Source organism: Benincasa hispida, chromosome 11, assembly GCF_027475165.1.
Source record: "Benincasa hispida cultivar pf3 chromosome 11, pf3_genome.v1.1, whole genome shotgun sequence".
Classification (NCBI taxonomy): domain Eukaryota; kingdom Viridiplantae; phylum Streptophyta; class Magnoliopsida; order Cucurbitales; family Cucurbitaceae; genus Benincasa; species Benincasa hispida.
In genome coordinates, this window is record NC_143488.1 from 86,850,767 (window position 1) to 86,859,802 (window position 9,036).

Here is a 9,036-nt window from a genome sequence, read left to right on the forward strand (position 1 = left end):
GTGGTTTTCCAATGATTCTTTGGAGAGGCTTGAGCTGGGTGGCGAGGCGGCAGCTAGCAGCGAGGAATGCCACCTCCCGTGCGTTCACAGGGGCTTGGGAAGGTGATGAAGTTAGGGAAGATGAGTGTGAGGATTGTTCGGCAATGGTTTCGGTTGAGTGAAAGAGTTGGAAAAATTTCTTTGGTTTCAAGAAGGAAATTTGAAGGAAATTTCTTTGGTTTGAGGAAGGAAATTTGAAGGTCTAGTATGCAGAGGAATTCTTAGGGTTTTTTTCGCAAGGGATTCAAACAAACTTCCTTAGTTGGAGAAGGGGGAGATTTATAGGTTGAGCCTTAATGGGCCCAACGCAAACTCTGCGTGGCAGGCTTCAAGATTCTCATAAAGCCTACTCGCCACGCTCCTCGCATTTATGAATTAGCAAAAAAGGACGTCCTTTCGTCTGCTAAGTCATTATTTCCTTGGAAGCTTAAATGATTCGACTACTCTCTCGCAAAAATATTTTATCTTTTGTATTTTATTCGGACGGGCGCAATGTTAAAGATTAACGCAATGCATCCGTTACCTCAAATGCATATTTGCGAAGGACGGGCAACAACGCATGCATTAGCTCAACATACCCCTCAACTCAGCATATTTCTAGAGGATGGATGCACGGTATTTCTACCAGCACAACACTACCTCGACATAATGCGTTGTTGCTGAGAATGGGCGCAGAGTACATACGCGCGCAACACACCCCTCAACGTAATGCATTTATGTAAGATGAATGCAAAGTGTATCTTATCTGCGCAAGATACACCCGTCATCGCAATGGATACTGAATGTTTATTATATATATATATATATATATATATATTTGTTTCATCAACAACGCAATACTTGTACCAAGTTGATAAGCCTTTGCGGTGTTCATTTTCTTTTTATTCAATCATTCATAGCAATTTAGGAACAATGCAAACTAAGGCAGGAGATTAAATAAAAGCGTTTTCAAGTAAGCAGTAAAGCTTAATTTAAGAAAGTAGTAAATGACGCAATGAAGAAAGCAGTAGAGAAAGTTATAAAGAAAGCGTTAACGAAAGTAATAAACATAGATTTTAGGGATGCCGATGGAGAAAAACTGCTTCAAGATTACCGCAATCCATATCCCTGCAGGCGGTCAAACTTGCCTGCACAATGTCATCACTGACATTGTTTCTTACCATGAGATCCTAGGGCTTCTGAATTACTTGGCAGCGTTCCTAGTGTCCGATTGCGAAGCTCGGCTGCCAATTGGCCTACTTGGACCTCCAAGTTCCTTATTAAAGACGCCTGCGACTGCATAACTGCATCATTTTTCTCAATGTATTGTTTTAGCAGAGCTTCCAAGGATGATGAATTTACAGAGGTGTTTGATGTGGAAGGTTGGTTGTACAATTGCCGTTGGTGACTCTGATTCGAACTCTGGTGAAAAGCTGGAGGATTTCCTCGATTCCCTGAGTTGTTCTGTGGATTCCTCTGGCCTCCTTGGTCATTGTTACCTCCCCAACCAAAGTTAGGGTGATTCCGCCAACCCAAATTATATGTGTTTCTATAAGGGTTATTTTGAATGGCACTGACTGCAGGTTCGATGGGCACATTTCTACAGCATGACCCCTCTGTATTGTGCACAGCTGATTACTGCCACTTATGCCAGCGCATTAGGTTGCGCTACACCCTGAGAGAGTGTACCTTGATTTATTGCCATTATTTAGAGGAGAGAGGTCATTGCGATCATTTACACGGCCAATGTTGTCATTGTATTAGTTGGTACAATGGCATTTTCTGTTTTCTTCTTCTCTCAGGGCCTCTTCCTCCATACCCGTCATCCACCCAATCATCCGTGTTTCACGAAATGCGATCCAGAATGACCTTGGCTTCAGTGTAGGTCTTGTCCATAAATCCTCCTGCTGCGGAGGCATCAGCAACAGCTTGCGTTGATCAGTTCAGGCCATTATAGAAGGTCTCCATCAGAACGCAATCGAGGATCCTGCTATGCAGACAGTACTTTACCAGTCTTTTGAATCGCACCTATGCGATGCTTAGAGTCTCGTTCTCCATCTACTCGAAATTCAACACATCCCTCCGTCTTCTTGCGTTGACGGTTGGAGGGAAGAATTTCTTCATGAACCGCTCCACCAACTGGTCCCATGAAGTGATTTCATTTGGCTCCAATGAATGATCCCACCTCTTTGCCTCATCCCTTAGTGTGTACGGGAAGAGGTACAGTCTAATTCCCTAAGAATTAACGCCAAGAATGGACAAAGTGTTGCACATCTCCATGAAGCTGGTCAAATGGGCATGCGGGTCTTCACCTTGCATACCTCCAAACTGCCCCGCATTTTGGATCATCTGAAGCATGACCGGCTTTATTTTGAAGTGTGCATTCTCCTCAACCATTGGTCTTAAAATTCCAAGCGAGAAGTCGTAAAGATTCAGCACCACATAGTTCCTCATAGGGATGTTGCGGTCAGCAGCAAGACAGACAGGATCTTGCGCTGGCCGATTTGCCCCTTGATTCCCTTCGGGCCTCTTGTTATTAGCCATGTTTGCTTTTCTTCGTCTAATTCGGTTCTGGCGTGCCCTTGCATGAAAAGTACGCTCGATCTGGGTCAGCTTTGGATTCTGGATCAGTTCCAGTACTCATAAACCATCAACCTACTCTTTAAACAGATAGTACAGCAGAGATCTGTCCTGCAAAATACCACAAGAATATTCAACACTAATCGTTACCAATCCCCGGCAACGAAGCCATAAACTTGTAGCGATAAACATGGAATGTTATGCTGTGTTATGTATATTGTATCGCATATGCACTACTGATGGATGAATGATAAATGACGCAAGTTCATGTCCCTGGCAACGGTGCCATAAACTTGTAATGATAAAAATAAAATGTTATGCTGTGTTATGTATATTATACCGCTTATGCACTACTGATGGATGAATGATAAATGATGCAAGTTCATGGCGCCATAAACTTGATGACTTAAATTTATAATTTCTTTTTAATAACTTTAATGCATGGCTTATGAATGTAATTGATGTTGTGCTTTGCAATAAAGATATTTTGCGATACTACGTTCTAAGTGTATACGTTGATGGTAATATGCTTCGTAGTATGCGATGATATAGTGCGTGTCACAAGTTTCCTTGCACTGGAACGAAGTATAATTCCAACGCAAGTTTCTCAGAATGACCTGAGGTCGAACACGGGGATTGTTGTTGTTTAGATAATATGGTAAATGCGACCAGTTTTCATAAAGAATAAAGAATTTGGTTTGTGTGCAGAAAATGTAAATTGCGCTAAAAGTAAAATTGCGTTGTAAATAAAATGCGTTGATAAAATAAATGTCTAAACTACTATGATATAGGGTAAGGACTGACTATGAAGTTGTACAAAAGAATCTAATGAATTCAATGAAAAGTCTTGTGAATGAATCAGAAAGAGAATAAGTAGAGGGAAAGAACATTGCAAGTTCGTCAATCTTATTAAGGAGCAACTAAGGTTCCGCTTTCCCTTGGCGTACACCTTTCAGTGATCGGCCACGTTCCCATACGTCTATGGTGAAACAGAGATGAACGTAATGAACACAAGGTTGTTTCCATCATTGGAAATACTTCTCGCTTTAGTTAACGCATTCTTCCAACCTTCTCTCGATAGGCAGAATAACATCTTCACTTCTGCTCTCACAGGAGAAGATGCCGTCGAGCATGCTTTAGCTAAACTTAGCCGATTACTTAACAAAGATTAACTCACTCGCTTACTCCTTCCTCTTTACCCAGGGGATTAAGAACACGTGATTTAGAAAATGGATGATAAATGTATGGAAAGGAACAGAGAGATGATAATGATGTCGATAATAGCATTTAAATCTAAAGCTCAGCGTTTGATACATGATTTTTGAATGAAAGATTAAAGAAGATGAACACAGTAGATGAAATGAAAGAATAGAAACAAATACAAAAAGAGTGTCAATGTCTTGACACAGATCTCGATCGGAGACATTGTGCTTGCCGGCGTGTGGATGAATGGAGTGGAAAGCTTCCCTCTCAAGCTTGATTTCCCGGTAGGAAGTGACCTCTTGCACAAAGCTTCAACTTCGGGAATAGGAAGAATTTCTTACTCGGAGACTCACTTTTCAGCCTTGTCTCGTCATTCTCCTAGATTTTCTCTGTAAAGTCTCTTCAGACCAGCCTCCTTTGCAATGAATTCAAGGAAGCTATTTATAGACAAGACCTTAGTTCTTTGTATTGGTGGTCCCACTATGTAATTCTAATATTTTCTACTATGGCTTAGTGGAAATGTCTGCTCTGCTCCACGATCAATCTGTCAGAATCGTACAACAAAAAGTTGTACACTTGTCATAATCGCTCGTGAATGTGTTACTCTTCACATCTTCGATCGATCGACGCATGCGGTGTAGTTTTTTTTATTACCGCATGCCATGGAAATGTGTTGATCGCTAGAATCCATGATCGATCCTTGGATGCGCCGCCATTGTGTTGATCATTTCTTTGTTCTTAATCGATTGGCGCATGCTGTGTAGATGCATTGTACATTTTGTCCCTGAGCAATTAACGCATGCGGTGATTTATTTCCTGTAAAACAGAGACTTGGACATTCTATCTCGCCATCGCAATGGGATTAGTGGGTGTGTTTACGACAGTTTATAATTTTCGTATTTCTCAGCTAATTCTTATACCATCGACGCAATTTTTCTTTCTTTTTGCCGCATTATCTAAATAAAACAGCATAAATAACTTGTATTTCTACAAGTTATCAGCAAGAATTCAAATCTTGGACCTATCTTGAATTGTTCACTGAGGTCTGATACCACTTGTTGTCCCAGATAACTATGATCTTCTTATTTGCAGTCACAAACTACTCATAAATAACGACAGCTAAATGCTTCAAGACTCATGGGAGGTTGTATGCTTAAGGCTTCAAAAACTCTTCAATTTTTTACCTGAAGGCAGCTCAATCGTGTAGACGAAGCTCTAAAAACTAGACGATAGTTCAATTATGTAAACAATAGAACGAAGCACTAGATGATCGTGTAGACGACAGTTGATTAGAGCTAAACAATCGTATAAATGACAGCTGAAGAGCTAGACGATCGTATAGACGATGCGATGCGGAGCTAAACAATAGTGTTCACGATGCGATGGGAATTAAGTGATCGTGTGAACGATACTTAAGTAAATGCTAAACGATCATAGAGTAAGAAAGAAAGAACACAAGTGTTTAAGTGGTTCTGCTAAAAGCCTACGTCCACTGTGCAAATCGGGAGGGTCTCTTTTATTACTTCTTCTTCAAAGTTATTATAGAATGAATGCCTTACTCTATCTCTCACGTTTTTCTCACATTCGTTTTCCTTTTATACACAGGTGCTCATGGTCAATGAAGAAGCTCTGGTAGTTACAACAACATAACACAACAACATTCAACTGCCTGCAACTTCGTTTTTCTTGTCTTCAGTTCTTTCTGTAACAAATTATATGTGCCTAATGGAAGGATGGCCAAGACGGCAATGCCAAGTATCAAATGTTATAGTAGAGCAAGCAACATGGGAAGAGAATGAACCATCAGCCAACAAAGAAGGAATTATGTCTAGAACATATAAACCATGAATTTCGAGAAGTTAAGATCATGAAGGGAATCCATGGATCTGTTAAGTAAACGAAAAAAAGCCATGGATCTATTTAAGGAAATTGAAAAACCCACTACAAATCGATGACCCACACCGAAGCACACCTACAGACTAAACGCTACCCACGCGCCGAAGGTGAACGCCCAATGCTGAAGAGAACCACTCACGCCGAAAATCGTATGTCAGACCAAACGTTTTGTTTTCACCATCTTCAAATCTCTCTTTCTCTCTCTAGATGTCTGGTGCTATGATACCATATTACACCACTCAAGTAAATAAAAGTGGGTTATTTTATTGATTTAAAGAAAGCAAACAATATTAATAGATTGTTTTTTTAAGTATAATAACCGGATTATGACATTCATACTTCTATTAATATCATAGATTGTTTTTTTAAGTATAATAACTGGATTATGACATTCATACTTCTATTAATATCATTTTCATTATAATTTCAAATTTCTTGTGGTGTTCCAACTCTTAGATGAGAACTAGTTGTAGTTACTTTTCAAAATTATACCCCATTCTTTTTATAAAAAAACTACATGTTTCAATTTTTTAAAATTAAATTTTAGCTGTGATTTCTCGAAGAAAATAATAAAAACAAAATTAGAAGGAATTAAAAGACAAATAAAACATTCAAAATAAAGATAAAGTAAAAAACATGACATTAAAGAAGTCCAACATCACTCTCAGACAATGTATTGATAAATAGAAAGAAAGATCAATAATGCATATTAATATGGATCCATGTTCGCTTTTGTTTTGGTCACTCTTAAATTTGGAGGGATATGCATTATTTTTATTGTTATTATTATCTTTTTTAGTAGTATGGAATATGCATAATTTTTGGTCACTCTTAAATTTGGAGGGATATGCATTATTTTTATTGTTATTATTATCTTTTTTAGTAGTATGGAATATGCATAATATCCACGTAATTAAGAAACCTTCCGTATGTTTTGGTCACTCCTCAAATTTGGAGGGATGTCGAGTTGGGCCAATCTTAATTTTAAGAGTAAATTACTTTTCTTTTTCCTTTCAATTTAGTCTCTAGATTTAAATTAGATAATTAGAAGAGGTTAAATTTCAAGTCAATTATTAGCGGTAGCCGTTAAATAGTTAACAAAAAAATCATGGCAAATATTTTTGAAAAAAATAATAATAATTAAAAAAAAAATCTCTCTCCCTTCTCTTTCAACTTCGAGGACCATATGAGTTATTCGTAATTGCAGTCGGTTCAAAAATTTGTTTTACCCTTATAATTACCTAAACAATTTATTTATAATTCAACCATAAACAAAGCCCCTCTTAGACCAATGAAAGAGTGAGACCTCATTGTTCAAGTTCTGAAATCAGCATTTAAGAGAACTACTTATCTATTTTTACTATGGGAACGAGTGAATTTGATCTTGTGAATTATTATCTGCTAAGTATTAGTTGTAATTGAAGATCGGTATTATAAATTTATTTGGTTGTTGAGACCTTTGAATGGCAAGGTAAAATAAATGTAGAAAGTAAAATGTAGGAAAGCATAATAGGGATAGCATGCATGAGATTCCCTTCATTGTATCGATTAAGAGACTCTTGGGTTCTTTATGGATTAGTTCATTGATTTATCACACGAATTGAGTTATCTAATTTACAACCCAATCCACTGATCCAGAACTAGACGCAGACTCTCTCCTAACCTAACTAATCAAACATAGACACTCCAATGAATCCTAAAATTACTAACAAGCGGGTATTGATAGCATTTCATGTTCGACGATTAACTGTATTAAACCTAGGGATTGATTAGGTGACGAATAAACAAACTTGTCATATTCAATTTCATCGCTTTAATTTCTAATTCTAAGTTCTTTTACATGCTATAGATTCGATCATAATCATAAATACAACCAATTTCTACTCAGATTAAGGAATATAGTTAGATAAAACTATTCAAAAGTCTCATAAGATTGAAGTAATTCTTCCATTCATAACATATGAAGGCATACATTGTTACAAAACACTTACAAAGAAAACCACATGAAGATACATAGTACTTTTCAAGCCATTTATTAAGAAGCCCCTTAATTAGCTTGTAGGGGTAGTAGTTCCTCCACATAATGCACACAGCCTCTTCATGAATTCCAGGAGAATTTATTGCCACATGTAACAGCGTTGTAGGGACAATCTTGAAGAGCTCGATTAACCTTTGTGAAGCACAAAGCAATTTCATATAATTGTTTTTTACCAGACGACTTGTTTTTGTTGCAGCGAAGGGCTGGCCATTTGACCGTTGCATTATAAATTGCACTTTCAATGTAGTCTATGGAGTAATCATTTCCATCTGGATTGATACCATATTTTCTGAGAATGGATATCATATTGTACTTACCAAATACACTAAGTCCAAAGTTAAAATAGTTGTATTGGTCCAAATAGTAATTTGAACAAGTTCCGTGGGTTTTCCACTCATGGCTCCACAATGTTGGATTTGTTCCATAAACCACACTTGGCCAATCTTGATCCAGCCTACTCCGAATTGCGTATATCTACCAAATCAAATGAGTAATTAGTTAAGGCTTTGTTTGAACTTTTTAATCTAACTTTGTCTAACTTAGTCATTATGATCATGTCACAACCAATTTAATTTAAACTTACTAATCTACTTTAGTGACAGCTGATTTTTTTAAATATAAATGTCTACTACTACTTTAAAAGCTACTATAATTCAAAACGGAGCCGAGATTCAATTATACAATAATCTTCCATAATTAATTACCTTATTACCATCATAGGGGGGAGTGCCAGAGCATTTTGTAGCATTTCCAGATGTGAGGCTAGGCCAAACACCATGGATAGTGAACCTATTTTCTGGACGTTTGACACATGGAGATTTTAGAGTTGCGCTACTACAAGCAGCTGGTTGCCATTGGAAAATAACTTGGTAGTAGTCAAATTCATTCAACCCTTTAGAGCTTCCTACCAATAGCAACAATATGCTCAAAACCAACATAATTTCTCTCTTGCCCATGATTTATTATACTTTTGGTTAATGGACCTCAATATGGGACATTGATACATCTAATTAAAAATGAGCTATTTATAGAGGTTCCAACACGAGAATTTCAGGTTGAAAAGATGGTGCGTTCAAATTTCTATAACGTCGTTTTCTCCTCAATTAATATTGATTTTCGCTTATTGAGTCTCCTACAAAATTTCAAAGACCAGTTGCAAATATAACAATTAGTCCTAAAATATTAATAGAAATAAGACAATACAAAAGAATTTGTAGATATATAAAAATTTAGATAACTCTTGGAGTCTATCAATGATAGACTATATCGCTTATAGGAGTCCATCGACGAATCTATCGCAT

The 9,036-nt window shown here is 37.3% G+C and overlaps 1 protein-coding gene across 1 annotated transcript; it reads right to left on the minus strand.

Annotated features, from left to right (window-relative positions):
• Positions 1–7,620: 7,620 nt before the first annotated feature.
• On the minus strand, positions 7,621–8,738 carry LOC120089967 (ribonuclease MC-like). Its single transcript, XM_039047420.2, has 2 exons — positions 8,440–8,738; positions 7,621–8,209 (listed from the first exon to the last, which is right to left on the minus strand). Exons 1-2 carry the CDS (start codon positions 8,689–8,691, stop codon positions 7,796–7,798), a joined length of 666 nt encoding a protein of 221 aa, XP_038903348.1. The 5' UTR covers positions 8,692–8,738; the 3' UTR covers positions 7,621–7,795.
• Between the last annotated feature and the right edge of the window lie 298 nt (positions 8,739–9,036).

What these genes read in the sequence shown, in the direction of transcription:
- LOC120089967 (XM_039047420.2), bottom strand. Translation starts at nt 8,691, where the DNA reads ATGGGCAAGAGAGAAATTATGTTGGTTTTGAGCATATTGTTGCTATTG. An exon ending in CCCCCTATGATGGTAATAAG is followed by an intron (nt 8,210 to 8,439) that starts GTAATTAATTAT and finishes TTGATTTGGTAG; the next exon opens with ATATACGCAATTCGGAGTAG.